We start from the raw sequence: 17,762 nt of genomic DNA on the forward strand, positions 1-17,762 counted from the left end.
GACAGCTACATTCCATGGAACTATCAACCCAAAAAGCGTCTGAGAAAGAGAAAGAATTTGCTGAGCAATTGGCTCCAAAATTTGGAACACATTCCCAAGAGAGGAGAAGGACCCCCAACCTCAGCTTTGAGAGTTAAAAGCAAAAACTCACTTTTGATTTAGCTTTTCCACATAACACCACAAAAAAAATAAAGTATAAGAAAATAAAAACCACCAGAGACCAGTTGCTCCTGCTGCCTGGAAGGGGAGGGGGGCGCGGAGGGAAGTGAGAAAGGAGGGAAAGGGGAGAAAGAGAAACATGCCTTATGTATACACTTTAAATGTGTACCTTGAGCGACAGTAATGGGCACTATATAAGAACCTAGACAGATAAACCTACCTAGATTATATTTTCTTGAATACAAACAAATTCAGTGAAAACATAGATAAGTGCTTCACTACACTAGATCATAATTGCATATACTTCAATTAGTTCAATGCCTATTCCTTACTGAGAAATAAAGTTGATTGAAACATGAAACGTTATTCCTCCTTAGTGTGGTTTCTGTTTAACACATCCCCTCCACGTCATACTGGTCTATAGCGACAATGATATAAAATCCTGATAGCTTCTTTATGGCCTATCTAGTCCAGTGTTACATTTACAAATACACAATTACTTCTTTGGACAAAAGCACTAAATATACTATGCTTCTGTATGTGATATTTTTCCAGGAGCACTGAGATAACACTAAATTATCAACCCAGACTGCAATATCAAACTCAACATTTCTTATCAATGTCATCCTATTTGTACCATTGTTCTAATACATTAAGTAGGGTTACCATACATCCGGTTTTTCCCGGACATGTCCGGCTTTTCAGCAATCAAACCCCCGTCGGGGGAAATTGCCAAAAAGCCGAACATGTCCGGGAAAAATACTGGCCGGGCACTTCCTCTCCCGCGGCTGCTCTGCTCCTCCCCCGACTCAGACTTCGGCTCTGTTTAAGAGCCAAGCTGCCCGAGCCAGCGCTACCGGCTTTGGGCAGCCCCCGTGCCTCCGGACCCGGCCGGGCACTTCCCCTCCCGGGCTCCAGCTGCTCTGCTCCGGCGGCTCGGGGTCTGGAGGCAAGGGGGCTGCCCGAAGCCGGTAGTGCTGGCTCGGGCAGCTTGGCTCTTAAACAGAGCCGAAGTCTGAGTCAGGGGAGGAGCAGAGCAGCTGGAGCCCGGGAGGCAAAGTGCCTGGCCGGAGGCATAGGGGCTGCCCGAAGCCCGAGCGCTCCCGGCTTTGCCAGGCAGCCTCCAGACCCTGCACCCCCGGCTGGGCGCTTCCCGTCCCGGGCTCCAGCTGTGCTGGGGAAGCGCCGGCCGGGGGCGCCGGGTCTGGGGGCTGCCCGGCAAACCGTGAAGCCGGTAGCGCTTGGGCAGCCCTTTTCGCGTGGCTGGGAGGGAGGAGGGGGCGTTAGGGCGGGAACTTTGGGGAAGGGGCAGAGTTAGGCGGGGAAGGGGCGGAATTGGGGCGGGGCCGGGGGTGGGAAAGGAGCGGGGCCAGGGCCCCGTGGAGTGTCCTCTTTTTTTATTTTTTAAATATGGTAACCCTACATTAAGCAAACATGAAATGCCTACAAAGTACCATGGTAAGTAATTACAGGCCTCACCCAGCAAGTAAATCCATGCAGGCAGACCAGTGTGTCTGCATGAACAACAATGCATGGAGGAGGCCTATAATGGATGGATACCAATACAGCTCTGCATAGATACCAATGTCCACCTGCATAGATCAACTGCATGATTGGAGGTAAAGTATATAACAACAGATTTGGAGTAATGATTTTTAAATCAATAAAGCAAAATAGGACAGACCACTCACTGCACTAAAATGAAAACATAAGAGAATAATTCAAAATTTCTATTTAACTTTGGACAAATATATTTACTGAGCACATTGCACAGTGTGTGTGTGTGACACTGAACTAAAAAGACAACTCTTACCCTAAGTAGTATATATTTTAAATCTGATACTCAGAGTACAGATAAAAAGGACATTGTGTAACAGTACAGGCAGGAGGTGGTGCAGAGATGTTTGGGTAATAGTCTTTGAAAGGCTTCATACAAGCAGCACATTTTAGGATAAAAATAACCAACTTTTCAAATTTTTTCTTATCTGATGCATGAAGAGAGAGGGAGTTTAAGCAAAGAGGAGGAAAATGGAAAAGGTTACAAAAGGGACTGGTCAGGAGGGAGGGTCACAAACAACACAGGAGGAAATGAGAGCAAAGCTGAGATGGAGTTATGCAGAGGCTTGAAAGTGTGGATGAGCTTGGACTTCACAGAGAAAAAGTCTCTTCAGCAAGGATCTGAAGAACATAATTGCAATCAGAGCAGGCACACAGCTAGATGGTATTAGTAGCAGTGTTCTGAACAGATTGAATGGGTCAAGATGATAAGCTGGCACAGTAGAAAGGAGGTTGCAGTGGTCAATGGGAGAGAGAACCAAAGGCTTCAGAAGGAGAAACTGATAGATTTTAGAGATCAAGTGTATGAAGCACCAAGAATTTTCAAGAGCCTGAATGCAACAGAAGTTACACATTTAAAAAAGGAGTGCATTTCTGATATAGAATCACAGAATCATAGAAATGTAGGGCTGGAAGAGAGGTCCTCAAGTCCAGCCCCCTGAGCTGATGCAGGACCAAATAAACCTAGACTATCATTGACAGGGAGTTGTCCAACCTGTTCTTAAAACCTCCAGTGATGGGGAGTCAATAACCTCCCTTGGAAGCATGTTCCAGACCTTAACTACTCTTAGTTACAAATATCTAACCTAAATCTCCCTTGCTCCAGATTAAGCCCATTACTTCTTGTCCTATCTTCAGTGGAGATGGAGAACAATTGATCACTGTTCTCTCTATAAGAGCCCTTAATGTACTTGAAGACATATCAGGTCCCCTCTCAGGTCTTCTTTTCTCAAGACTAAACATGTCCACTTTTTTCAACCTTTCCTATAGGTCAGGTTTTCCAAACCATCTATCATTTTTGTTGCTCTCTACTGGACTCTCTCCAATTTGTTTATATATTTCCTATGTGTTATATCTTCTCTGTGTTCCTATCTTTCCATACGTTAGTCTGAATATTCTGCAAAAATAAGAACACACTGCTGCAATTAAATTTGCAAAAAAATCTCAAGGAACCTATTTTGCAGACAAATCCATTACCTGTACTGGAATCTTGTAGCAATGGTGCAGCAGTCGTGCCTAAACCATGTATGATACTTCCAAGTTCGTGTAATGCACACACAAGAACATGTTGGCTTGCTGTTACGTCTGTTGTACCAATCCGAGTTTCCAAGTTACCATCACTCATTACAACATCTGGTAACACATTAAAAACTGTGAAATCATTGCACATTAAAATAAAATAATAATAAAATACAAAGAGACAGAATAAAGGAATGCAATGATATGGTAGCTACATTAGAAATATTCTTCTATCATTAATTGTCTCACATAAGATTTAGGATTTTCAATGGGACTTAGCTGAGACTTTCCATACCTCAATCAAGTTGCCACAGAAAAGGACATTATTTAGTTCAAGGGAAAGTAGTGGGTGGGTGGGAAGAGTAGAAAACAAACATAAAACAAAAAACACCACATTGTCAATTTAGCAGGTGACAATGAATGGTAGCAACCAAGAACCATTCTATTTTCAGCTAAACTCATGGGATTGGAACAGGCCATATTTTGACATGGGATGGGTGCCAGGTTTGATTACCATCACTATATGGCACTTTAAAAAAAGTAAGATGTGCAAGACAGCTAAGCCTATAAGGCAGCAAAGCTAGGAGCACATACACAGCAAAATTTAGAGTTAGTCAACTAAATTTTATTTTAGGACACTACAAATTTAACCAGCAGTAAGATATAGGACTATACACCAGTTGAGAATTGGCACAGCAAAGGCATGCTCTAGTCCCTCACCATACCCCCAATGCTGTTGAAGTAGTTGGCATAGGAGCCAGGCACAGACGTTATGCCATCTAAAATCTCCCTTACGCCCAGGGAATTTGCAGATGGCTAGTTGGGCCAGGCTCTGTCATTTTGCACCACCTGAGTAGTATGAAATAGCTAGAGCAGGGAAAGAGAATCTGGCCCCATTTGTATCAATTACAGTTTAAATTTATTTGATATATTCTGTTATCTGTACTTTACTGTTAAAATCATTCTACTATGTGACAAATGTAAGAAGCTTTTTTATTTTATATTAATAAAACTACCTGAAAAAAACAAAAACAAAAACCGTTTCTCTACATTATTATGGTAATATACCAGAAGTAGAAGTTCTATTACTGCAGAATCTTTAGGATTAGAGTAGGCAAACAATCATTTTAGCACTGGTTTAAAAATCCAACCTCCCCCATAAACAGATAATCTTGTTATTCCCATACCCACAACTTTCTTCAGCTTCCAGATGGCTTGACAAATCTCTTTGGCAGCTGCAATTTGAGCTTTTTCTCCAAGAAGACCTCCTACTGTAGCTCGAAGGATAAATGAAATACAACGGCGACAGCAGATAGCATCCATCTGAGTCTGAATAGCTTTAGGGTGAGACTGAGACACTAGATCTAAAATATGGGAAAGTAAGGCAGAGAAATTCCTTTCAAGCCACTGTCCTCCTAATGTGGAGACAAATACCACATATGCCTGAAAAAGATTTGAAGAAAGTAATATTTAGAATAAAGTCATCTGGAAAATTGCCATTTACATTTACAGATCCATGTAAATGCTTAATATCACCCCGCACTATGTCAAAAACAGGGATACCACATTCTCTACAGAAACCATATTTAATCTCCTTTATAGGACAATTTTGTGTATGTTCTCAGTTTTAATTTAGTTGGAAGTTCTTTTGCCTTTCTGATGTAGGTTATTTTATCTGTCAATTTAGGCAATAGTGTTTAAAAATTACTTTCAATTAACACTGTACCAGCAGCACTGAGTCTGGTCTAACTGCAAGTTAATTCAAGATGCTTGTCTATTTTATTTCATTTCAGTGTGTGAGAAGTGCCAGTTTACCCTGAACAGGCACTTGTTATGTAAAACATTGTGTTTGACCTCCCTGAACAACAGCTTCCAGCTATTTAACATTCTGCACATGGAGCCCACATTTAATGTATGAATGCATTTTAAGAACCACAGTGTTACAAAACTATAACCCATATCCCCAAGAGAATTTTGTTTCTGCTGGCCTAGATTTAGGGAATATTTGCAACCACCAGACACAGCTCTTCATTTTAATGAATTTTAGTTTTTTGTCTTGCAACAGAGGACCCATACAAAGGCTATAGATGTCACCAAAAGAAAAACAACCAAAAGAAAGAATGAAGAGCCACTTTACAAATCTAATCACCACAAGATTATTTATCTTGCTGCATAATATAGTTCTTTACAAATCCTTAACAAGTGTATGTTTATATGCACATATTTGCCATCACCATGAAAAGCGAGCACATAAAAATGTGAGTATGTATGAATGAAATTCAACAACAAGAGTTTGCAATTAACAGCGTTCACTATAAAAATAACAATAACCCATGCATATTTTACCTCATGTCTGATTATAACAACTTCCTTTCTATGCTGTAATTTGTTAAGTACTATCGTTTGTCAGTATGCAGGTTTCCCATCATTTTACCTGAGGATGCAGAGAAGGAAAACCCTAACTAAAAAGAGTATATTAGTTTGTACTTCTATATTGCTTTTCTTCCTCCGCACTTGGCAGATATTAATTAAGCTTCACAACACACCATTGTATTATCTCCACTTTACAGATGGGAAAAATGAGGAATAGGGCAGCTAAATGAACTTGTCCAAGGTCTCATAGTAAAACAATGGCAGATGAAATCAATTTCATCAGTATGTTTGCAAAAACAAACACCAACTACAGAAACATGGGTAGCCAGAATAAATTGAGATAAATGGAGCAATTAACTTTCTGTATTATTATAACAACTGGACTATTTGAGGAAAGATGGGGCAAATGGGATGAATTGAAAACAATTTCTATATTTACTGTAGCAACCTACTTCCACTTATATTTGCTATATTTCCTTTCCTTTTGAATGTAAAAAAATGCACAGAGTCAACAATTTTATTTTCAGAAATTGTGAGTATGTATATCAATAATACTGCTAGGATTAGAACACATCTCCCTATTCCTAATCCCACATACTAACCACTAAACCATAGACCTTTTAATTCTAAATATGAGATCATTTATCATCACGATTTTAAATTGTTTCAATATCTACTGTACAGCAGTTATTGTAAGTATGGGCATCTATTCTTAAAGTTTTTTTTTGGTAATGGGGATTAAACAGAATCATTCAGATGTGCATGTTCAAGAGAATTTCTTTGAATGCTTAGGATGTGGAACTTATAATTGTTATAACCCTCTACGTAACCACAAAACACACATGTTTTCTTAAATCTATATTGTATGTGAAATCTATGTTGGATGTGAAATCTCAATTGTTAAAGTTCTTTTTACATTTAAAAAGAGCTATTTAAAATCTTCAGGGTTACATTTTTAAACAAAGGACACAAAGATCCATATGTAAAACATGCTCACACAAGTGTCTACATTCTGTTTGCACATAAAAATACAAGTCTGGGCTTGCAAAAATTTGCACACAAACTTCTTGGTATAATTTTGGGCACAAATTTACAGGGTTATTTAATGCTACTGAAATATGTCTCTTGAAATTTGGGTGTCAGGAAAAAAAATACTACCTGTGTTTAATAAACATCTGCACCATGCATTTATAACATCAGTTCTCAACTTCAAGCTCTTTCAGGCAGGAACTGTCTTATTTTATGTTTGTACAGCGCTGAGTATTACGGGGCCCTGATCCCAGTTTGATACTAATGTTATTGTAGTACAAATACTAAAGACTAGGGACTTTGTACTGAATATACTTAATGTCTAGGACTTTGGCCACACAACTCAATTTGTAGTAAGTGCTGCACAGCCAATCAAAAATATATTCCTTGAGGCATTCAAAGGCACTTTGTTTAGTAAAACAAAACAGTCACATTTAAATGTAAAGACGAATTTTCCTCAATTTTAGAAAGGCAAGGCAAATATTGTAAATGGCTTCAATACATATGCCAGATGTCTAAAAAACATGAAACTCAAACGAAACTACTTAAAAAGTTTTTCATGGGTATTAGTATAGATTAAGTTTAATATAGATTAAGACATGGGGATAGACTTTAAGGGAAGGATAAAAAATAATAGTGTAGTGGGAATGCCACAACTTAAGGGAAGTTTTCACTGGACTGTGGCAAAAATAGAATATATATTTTATGACAACAAGAACAGCAGAACAGATATGGGAACTGTAGGATTGGCAGTGTGGTAATAAGATGACTGACAATTTCCTAAATTATTGTTGACAAATATATAAACACACATTGCAGCACTGTCAGACAATAACTTTAATAGCCCTCAAAATTCATTTCAAGGTATTCCAACCTCTCCTCAATCTGTAAATTATATATGATGAACTCAACTCACTGAACAAACATATCGTATTTAATTTGTAAGCAGGTCTGTATTTATCAAGAACATTTACTAGGCAAGTCAAAGTACAGTTTACTGTATGTACACAAAAAACTGCTATGTGCTCTAAAAATACTAAATATTCTTGAATACAAAATATTTTCCAGTATTTTAAGAGTTATCTCTGAAGTGCTCCAATTTTCAATAGTTTATAATCTATACTTTTATTATTACACATTGTAAAATGCAAGTATTCTACAACTTTGTAATTTATGAGCACTGTTTTATACAGAATTACTTAGGTTTTATCTTCACAAAGATATTGTACAGCTTTAACTATACTAGTCTGTGAGTAGACCAGACCTTAGTCTTGATTCACTACTTTCACATTTTAAAAAAGTGTGCTAGACTTTAAATTTAAAAGCTTTTTCAAGAAGTTTCAGTGCAACAAGCTAATCTTGTCATTATCTGAAAAAATTACTTTTAACATGGTGCGCCTTATGCTCTGGCCCCTGAATCTTCTATTTACCATCAGAAGCACCATCCCTCTTGCTGATGTGTCTGTAAATCATCCCGGAGCCATGTAACAAAAACAGTAAATAGGGATCAACTTCTCCCTGAATTCTACTCCCCTCCCCCCTTATTTTAAGGGTTATCAAAGATCCCGTAATTTCCAAGGATCTCCTCTTAACTGATATGGTCCAAGGGTGATGTGTGAGATGTGTGTGCAGGTATTAAATCCACAACCGAACTCCACAACCTGGCCATCAAAATACAACAACGTATAGCTTATTAACCCCTTTCTATGACCCTCAGGCAGGAGATTTGACAGAGGAAGTACAGCTGCCAATGTTTTGAACTGTATCCCCCATAGTGGAGGTGACACAAGATTAAAAAGGTCCTGACTTTGAGTTGATGGGAGTAGAAAACGGACTCATCTATCCAAGGCCCTCCCTTCAGAAGGGTAGGAGGCTTGGAAAGAGTGTAGTCTTTCAGATTCCTCAGAACATTCTTAGCAGCAGTTAATGGGAATAACTGATTGAATATTGACTGAAAAATGAAAACAGTAACAGGGAAAGCAACAGGTGACTAACCTTGACATTTCTGACAAAGCTCTACCTATCTTTCCCAGGCACGCAGCACTAAAGTGCTAAGATCAGGTAATTATGACCACACTGTTCATAACAGGCAAATGACTGCACCAGGAAGAAAGCGCCAATAACCTCTTATTGAAGGGAATGGGAGTATTGCTTGATTAAGGACCACTAAATATAGTTGTGTGAAAATAATTCTGTTTATGATACACAAGAAATAGAATAGAATCCAGCTCGCGTCCTCTGAGCAGCGCTAGGTCTGCAGGGCTAGAAGTAGTAGAAAATTAAAATCTTATTTTTGTTACTATAGCAAACAGCAATGACCCTGTATACCTACAACGATCAGAGGTAATGAATAAGATGCTGCCTTTCTTACTATCACTTTTCAGAGCAGAACCACTTTTTCAACTTGAGTATGAGCCAAATTAATAGAGAAAGCAAGAGAACATTTTGAATGTTCTCCAAAACTAGCACTATGAGAATGCATATTTCACTATACATCAGGAGACAGATTCCAATTTAAAATTCTTTAAAATAATAAAAAAAAGCCCCAAGAACATAAAATAATATATTCCTCAAATTTTAAATGTAAAAATTATACTTGGAGGAAAGGACTCCAGAACACTCAGTAAGTTATATTAGTTGTAGCTTTAAGACATACAAATTTACTCCCAACAATTTCCAAAAAATAGTAAATAGAAAGTTATATTTGGAATTCAACTAAAATACAGAGATCCCTTAGGAGATGAGTTATCAACATTCATGTAATTTTTGTTGTGTACTATTAATTTCAGTATAATTCAAGATATGGATCATACTATGGTACACTAAAATCTTATTTCATACTTATTGTCACAAACAGTAAATAAGTACACAAAACAACAAAACTAACAGCTTTTTAAAAATATGCACAGCAATATTCGAAAAATAAAATATAATATAATGCAAACCTGAGTAACTCCAACTCGAATATCTCTGCTGACTGAACTGATTCCTTTCAGTATATCACCACTGGCTCGGAGAAATCCAGAACTCCCACGCAGAAAGCCTGTTGCTAGTAGTTCCATGGCTTCATCCAGAGAAATTTTGCGAACATTTTGCCGGGCGGATGCTAAGCATAAATGTATAAAAAAAATAAAAATAAAAATAAAAAAATAAAACACCTCTGTAAAGGGAAGTTTCACCTTCTTTGCATCTTTAAAAAAATTGTGATGAATACCAATTAATCTTTCCCAAATATATTAGTAAATCCAAATATTGAAAGCAAAATTTCATAACAGAACCAGAATCAAAGCTCTGCGGATTCAGAGTCCTTTTGATGAATATGATCTAGAAATACATGGAAGTACTGCCATCCTAAATCCAGATCTGCTTCAAGATAAACATTTTGCTGCTCAAGTTTTCTGAAAATAGCACAGTAGAAGCCACTTGTTCTTAAATATTAATCAAATCAAGATGTTAACATTTTAGTGCATCAGGGTCTGCAAACAACAAAATCACCTTACCTTAAATTTGTCACTACAGATCACTACTGATGGTGGGAATTATTAAATACCTTCATATTCTGTGTCTGATTTTATTAAAGATACACTTTGAGGCATACATGCAAAACACAAGTCAGATAGGACTTCAAAGAGCAGGGCCTTAGGAAGCATACGTCTGAATCACTGTTTCCTTTGCTCTGCTGACGCACCTAGCCCACTGGTGCTCACCGCCATGTGGCAACATATATCAAAGCAACAAGGTTAATAATCCAGGCGTTGGCTGATCTGGGGTTGAGTGGGGTGGGTTTCTATGAAGGCTTACAGTACATATCGGGGGGATTGGTCCTGCTTTGAGCAGGGGGGTTGGACTAGATGACCTCCTGAGGTCCCTTCCAATCCTGATATTCTATGATTCTAGGCGGTTCCACGCTGCAAGAGCGGCCATCTAACATCTCTCCTACAACTTTTCTTTCATTAGAATTCTCATATTCATTCAAAAGAAAAATTTAATGCTAAAAGTGAAACAGCAGGCCTCCTGAGAGAGAGAGAGAGAGAGATGAACTGTGGGATTTAATTTCATGACAAAACAGATGGTAAGGCCAAGAGCACAAAACTTCATTTTCTCTCTCTCGTACACTTGGTAAGAATTTTAGGGCATTAAGTGTCTTAAGATAATATTAAACTGAAAAATGAAAACACTAACAGGGAAGGGAATAGGTGACTAACCCTGACATTTCTGACAAAGATCTATCTATCTTTCTCAGGCACCCATCGCTAAAGTGCTAGGATTACATAGTTATGACCACACTGTCCATAAGGGGTAAAGAAGAAAATAAGGCAAATAGACATTATCTGTAGAATGAGTACATTACAAAAGACATTAATTTTTTTGAAACTGAAAAAAATATGTTAGTTTTCTTTAACTTAGTTGTTTTCTTTAACATGCTATTTAGCAGTCAAATAATTCATAAATAAGCTTGTTGAGAAGGGAAGTGAATGTATAAAAACACCCAGTTCCAAAACACTGAAAGCTTCTAATTTAGTCTTAATTAAAATCAAGTTCTCTCATAATTTCCCTGGCTACTCTCCTACCCTAACTCATGACACTTAAGGCCTTTTGTGAAGTCAAGAGTGTAGGTCAGAGTGTGGGCTCATGTATTCAGCTCTCTATCCTGTTACATTCAGTGAGTATAGGATAAATTTAAATATTTCATTCTTCTAACATAACACATTATCAACAATCAAAAAAACAACAACATGATGGATGCAAAGGCAAACACAGAACACCATGAAGAACTGAATGAGGATCTATTACAACTACCTCTTGAACTGATGGGACTGATGATTAGTTTGCTTGTATACTAATACCAGCTATGAATTTTATCACCTTTTCCCCATAGACCTTCCATCTGGAAAGATTTTGAGGATTTAAATGTGGATTTGTTGGAATAAACTGATAAAGCTTTAACTGTGCAGATGCTTTATTATAGGAATATTACTTAACATTGTATGTGGCTCAGTGATCAGATTACAGAATCCTGCATTTGGAATCTGAACTGAAAACACTGAAGCCACTGATACTGCCTCTTAAGTGAACTAATTCAACAATCAGCTTGTACCATACTCAGTTGAAACAGATACATGCTCCCTAAAAAATTTCAGGTTCCATTTATATCATCTCTATTTAAAATTCCTCAAAAGTCAAGAAAACGTTTTTTTGTTTTAGAAAAACTTTAATTCAATTATTGTTACACATAATTTAATGGGCTGGGCAACAATGAAAACCATAATGACTTGCTTTAGCTTACATACTATGGACACGGTCCCCAATAAGAGTCCTCCTCAGCTGCACTGCCATATCTGACTGATAAAACTGAAGGACTGGGGGGAGGAGGAGGAGAAAGAGGGAAGACATCTGTGATCCCTAGCCCTTCCTCAGAGGGCAAGAGGTTCTCCGCATGAACACAGCTGGGAGTTCTGTGTGACTAAGACTCCGTCAACTACACAGTTGGGACTATGTTTGATTTCAGGTGGCATGGCTAGCTGAAAAGGAAAAGATACAGCAACAAGCCATTCTAGGCAATGTTGTGCCCTGGCAAACCAATGAAAAAAAATCAATCCCATGTTAAACACTACACAGAGGAGCAGTAACTCTCTAGAACTTCTACCATTCAAGAAGCAAAAAGGTTGAACATGCAGTTGTTGCCACTTGTCACTGTCAGTGCAGCTAATGAGTTTGAAGGACAGGCACTCTGAGTTGATGTCCTCAAAATCTTTAGGGTTATATAACCAGACTTCCCCACAGATCCTGGGGCTTTGTGCCCTTACAAAGCCACATTCCACCTTCACTTAGCTGAAAATCCCTTCACACTCTGAGGAGTAGATATGCTTATGGAACTAAATACCGTATTTACTCATTCATTAGCCCGTTTATTTATAAGCCAATCCCCCAAGATGGTTAGGTAAAAATAGCAAAAACCATATGACCCTTTCATAAGCCGACCCTATATTTCAGGGGTTGGCAAACTTTGGCTGCCGGTCCGTCAGGGTAAGCCGCTGGTGGGTCAGGACGTTTTGTTTACTTGGAGAGTCTGCAGGCACGGAGCTCCTCAGCTCCCAGTGTCTGCAGTTTGACATTCCCAGCTAATGGTGTGCCACTTCCCGCAGCTCCCATTGGCTGGGAACGGTGAACCGCGGTCACAGGGAGCTGAGGGGCTCCATGCCTGCAGATGCTCCAGGTAAACAAAACAACAATGTATTAGATATTCCATAGAGTTTAAAATCACCAAAATTTGGTGTAGACCTGTTTATAAGCCAACCCCCGCTCTTTGATGCGTCACTTTTTTACCAAAAATATTCGGCTTATGAACGAGTATATACGGTAGTATTTCCAAGTAAATTTTCCCCCAATATGGGTTTTTTTAACACAAAGGTAGATGATCCAACTGAAAACACAGGGCTACATCACCATTATAAAATGCTGTAAAACTCAGCAAAAAAGAGTGGTATGAATAGTTTGTTTAAACAAAGTATCTGGTGTTTGCATTTTGATCTAAGCCTTCATTTATGGATTATATATGACTTTTAGAACTAAGATAGGTTTGCTAAATTCTTACTGAAAAACAAAAAACATATGCTTTACCTGTTGCCTGTTTACATGTCACAGCTCTAGCCAACACTGTGCCTAAAAGCTTTGAAACTGCTATCCGCACATCATAATTGGAACCATCAAATGATTTAAAACATAGGGTTGCAACGCTATCCAGATCTGTGCTCCACATAAAAACTGCCTCCTTCTGAAGTTCAAGAAGACACTAGACAAAAAGGGATGGGGGGGGGGGGAGAAAAATATATTCACCATAAATATTCTGATATTGTGTAAAAGCATTTAGGCATTTGATACAAATTTTAGCTTGCAAGATAATACATAGAAGATAAGAGGATTTCATAAAAATATGTACAGTCCTTGACATCAAAGAGATCTGAATATTTACTGCCAGGACAATGTCTGAGCAGATAATGCAAGTAATCTAAACTTACTCATTGTTCTGGGTGTAACAGTTTGTGTGAGACATATGATAACATCTTAAATCACATTTGGAAGTAATAACCTTACCTGGCATAACTTCAGACACATAGAAAACAAAATTAGGTGCCAATATTGTTGCTAGGTGCTAAAATTCCAGAATTACTTTTAGGGGGGGCACTTTTTTGTTTGCTAGAAACACAATTTTAGAATAGATTTACATTTTACCAATTAAAAATTATGCATATTATAAGCAAACCTTTTCTGTGTTTTTAGGCAGCAAAATTAATTTTTCTTTATCATTTATTTAAACAGATATATTTAGGAAGATTAATTACTAAAAACAGTTAGTTAATGGGCCACTTTACCTTAGCAGCAGCACAGCGAACTGCCATAGAGCGATCTGTTAAGCATGATCGAGCAGCTTTGTAAATATCTCTGTGACATGGGGTAGCAGCAGCTCCTAAGCCATTCAGTATATTTTGCAAACCAAGCATGATCTCATAACGACCTTGAGACTGATAAAACAAAAAGAAGAAAAAGTAAATATTATTTTACAACACTAACAACCCTAAAAAAGAAAATACAGATTATTTAAACGTTTGCAATATATTGGTACTTTTATTTTTAGAGCTCTATTCATGTTAAAGTGAATTAAACCAGGTAATTTGTTCTACACCTTTGTAATCAAAAGAAAAGAACTATTCTTCTAAGTTCTATTGGAAAGGATTAACATACATATTAAAATTCAAGATAGTTTTATAAAGTGAACTTTGAATAAAAAGTGTAATTGAGTAGCTGTTTTACGATTGATACAAAACTGTATTTTATCAAGATCATTCATGAAGGGGACTGTCAATAATTGTGATTCATCCTTCTCAATTGATATATTACAGTTAAATTCTTTAACAATTCTTTTGGATTTGCAGATGGTGCTTCTATATGGCATTATGATCTACAGCAACTTCATGATTTATTTATACCAGTCACCTTGTCCCATTCATTGTTCTTCACACTACTAAGAGTGAACACAATCTATTAATTTTACCTGCAAACATCTTTTAAACTTGTGGTTCCTTACCTCTGCATTCTTCATTGCTTTAAGCACATTTCCTACAGTATCAGTAAAGCTGTTTCCCAAGATTCTCCCCAGTTTTTTGTACAAATATCCCAAGCATACCACTGCAGCACTAAAACAAAGCAGATCCAAACTTGTTAAGATGAATGCAACAACAGAGGAGAGGCTGAAGGATTGAAGTAATCAGCTGATCTATTTCAATTTTTTTTAAATTCAAGTCTAAAAATTGGGTGTTACAACTTCCCAGAAATGTCCTGTAATACATATGAATTACTGCAATATATCAGAGAAAAAAAATGAGTCTTTGAAAAGTGTGGTACACACTTGCACCAAAGGTATTAAATACTTAAGTACCAGAATTCAAAATACTAAACTACTCCAGTATTTGATGAGGGAACAGAAAGAAACAAATGAAAATATGAACACACTACCCCTTCTAAAAAAAAAACAAAAAACCACACACACACACACCAAAATTAGTTTATTTCAGGGTGAAATAAGTAATAAGCGGACTTGATATACTGTCTTCTTTCAAGCACTCGAGTTAGCAAAAGCAAAAATTGTTAAGCACTGAATATTCATATACAGTATTGAAAAAATATAAGTAGTGGGTTTTTCCTTACAATGATTTCTTAATTAAAACTTTTTTGGGGTATTGACTGATTTATAATTAATTAGTCAAATAATTTTGATGAATATCAGCAAAATTAATCAAACAGTATATTTTACACATTTGTCTTGCTATTCAACCAGCCCTACTGAATATGTATTAATATTGCACATTCTCCAAAAATCCATTCAACTAATATTATACTTCCATTAAATTGGGAAACACAAAGTTCAGTGATATGGTAGTTAAAACATTCTCAGAATAACTCATTTAAACTAAGATTAACAGCCATTCCCTAATGACAAAAATACAGTAAGAAAAATTCCCATTTCTCATCTTTGTTTCTTCAAAGGCCACTTCATTATTGCTTGATTAACTTATTAGAGCAATTTACAGACTGACAGATTAGATTTAAAATTTGTCCATGATTTGGCTGGGCATAAAAAGTACAGTGGTAATGTCATCCTGTATGAATGCTTGTTTGATGGATGCAAGAACCTATTCTAATTAGTCTATCGTCAATTAAGACTAAATCTATACCCTTCAAATTTTAATTGTAGGGAGGAAGTTAACAAAAATTTCACTAAGAATTAAGTCTTAATATAATGGCCCCATTTGCAATCTTTACTCACACAAGTAATTTTACTAGCCTATCACTCACATAAATACAAGTTATGTGAATAGGCCCCTAGGAATCAAAAGTTTCTAGCAATGTGTTGCCTACTAATTCACTGCTATTAGCAGAATTTTTCAATGGAATATATTCAATAAAAATACTAGCTCCTCTTGTGCACAAATGCAACAACCCAGAAGAGTCATGAGTAAAGAATTTATGAAGTTCCTTTGCCTGCCTCCAGGGTAGGGCTGCTTCCATCCCCTAATTGCAGGCATTTCTTTTCTATATTTGATACTCTTAAGTCCAGACAGTACCAACTTCTCATGACAATCTTATTGTGAAAATCTTTCTTAAACTGTTACACTGCAAGCAATAATAAAAAGCTGTAACCTTCCAAATAAAAATGTACATTTACAGTATATAATCTATAATATTTAGAATGCTTAATAGGTATTTTCTTAAGCATTCTGTGCTGTTCTTTGTCCCTTTAACATAACTTCCCCTTCATTTCAGTATGTTTTAAGACTTTCCTCTCAAATTCCTCCCCAAAATTTGTACTTGGAGATGTCATCTAAAAAGCCACGTTCAATACACTTAAAATTGCACTACAATTCTAGCCGTAAGCAAAGAGCACCTAAAGCATCTGTGACAATTAATTGAGCAGCACAACATTGCCAATCATCTTGTTTTGTAAGTAAGTGTGAAGTGCTAAAAAAACAAACAAAAAAAACAAACAAAAAAAAAAAACACACACCACACACCTCCACATACAGCCATTACTAAATAAAGTGGGAATTTTCAATGGAGTCTAAGGCAGTTAGGCACTCAGATCCCATTGAAAATTCAAGTGGAACTGGGCACCCAACTACCTTAGGCCCCTTTGAAAATGCTAATCTAAAACTGTCACATTCCAAATCAGTCAACTGTGTATACTTAAACAAAACAATGAAATGCATTTTAAGATGAATATATTATTTTTGTCTTAAATGAAACACCTATGTAATGGGGTTCATAGTTAATTAACATATTACCACGAACTGCTAATGATAAAGAGAGATGCTAACTGGAGACTACCATACCATTTCATTAAGATACAAGATGCAGTCTCTCTCAATGAAGACCCCTGGATTGTCCAAAGAAACCATTATAGAGCTTTTAAGGAAAGGTGTTTCTAAGGTCAGAAGCTCAAAGGCATCGGTCCTTGTTACATAGGTTAGCTCAGGAGTAGCCACAATATATGTGAAATATACCTATGGCCTGATGACTATAGACCCCATGGAGCTTAAAAGTTCTACAGAGGACTTAATCATATAACTAGTAAGGTTGCACAACAGGTCATCTCAATTAAGTAGATTCTACAGTAGTAGAGTATCCTCAGAGGGGTTAATGCATTTTAAATTCACGCCGTCAGTTAATTCAGATTAACTTTCCTGAGCGTCCCCACATAGATATGCCCCAGGATGTTTTCTTTAAGGGTATGTCTACACAGCAATAAGGTATCTGTGGCTGTCATGTGCCAATCATCTTGGGCTCGCGGGGCTCAGGCTGAGAGGCGGTTTTATTACTGTGTAGACTTCTGGGCTTGGGCCATAGTCCAGGCTCTATGACCCTGAGAGGTAGGAGGGTCCCAGAGCTCCAGCTCCAGCAGAAGCCTGGAAGTCTACACAGCAATGAAACAGCCCTACGGCCCAAGTCAGCTGGCACAGGCTATTCACAGGTGTCTAGTTGCTGTGTAGACATACCCTAAGTGGCTACAGTTAACTTAGAACTCTTGTTCCTTGTTACACCTATTAAGATTCAATGTAGACAAGCACAAG

General features: G+C 37.3%; 1 protein-coding gene across 5 annotated transcripts in view; it reads right to left on the reverse strand.

Annotated features, from left to right (window-relative positions):
• Positions 1–17,762, reverse strand: part of HEATR5A (HEAT repeat containing 5A) — a 127,623-nt gene that overhangs the window by 97,339 nt on the left and 12,522 nt on the right. For all 5 annotated transcript variants that reach the window (XM_054025149.1, XM_054025152.1, XM_054025151.1 and 2 more), the window contains 6 exons: positions 14,723–14,831; positions 14,010–14,159; positions 13,258–13,429; positions 9,582–9,742; positions 4,422–4,677; positions 3,193–3,348 (listed from right to left, as the gene is read on the reverse strand). In XM_054025149.1, coding sequence (XP_053881124.1) covers positions 3,193–3,348; positions 4,422–4,677; positions 9,582–9,742; positions 13,258–13,429; positions 14,010–14,159; positions 14,723–14,831 — 1,004 coding nt within the window. The remainder of the gene's footprint in view (positions 1–3,192; positions 3,349–4,421; positions 4,678–9,581; positions 9,743–13,257; positions 13,430–14,009; positions 14,160–14,722; positions 14,832–17,762) is intronic.

The sequence above is a fragment of the Malaclemys terrapin genome, chromosome 4, assembly GCF_027887155.1.
Source record: "Malaclemys terrapin pileata isolate rMalTer1 chromosome 4, rMalTer1.hap1, whole genome shotgun sequence".
Taxonomy (NCBI): Eukaryota; Metazoa; Chordata; order Testudines; family Emydidae; genus Malaclemys; species Malaclemys terrapin.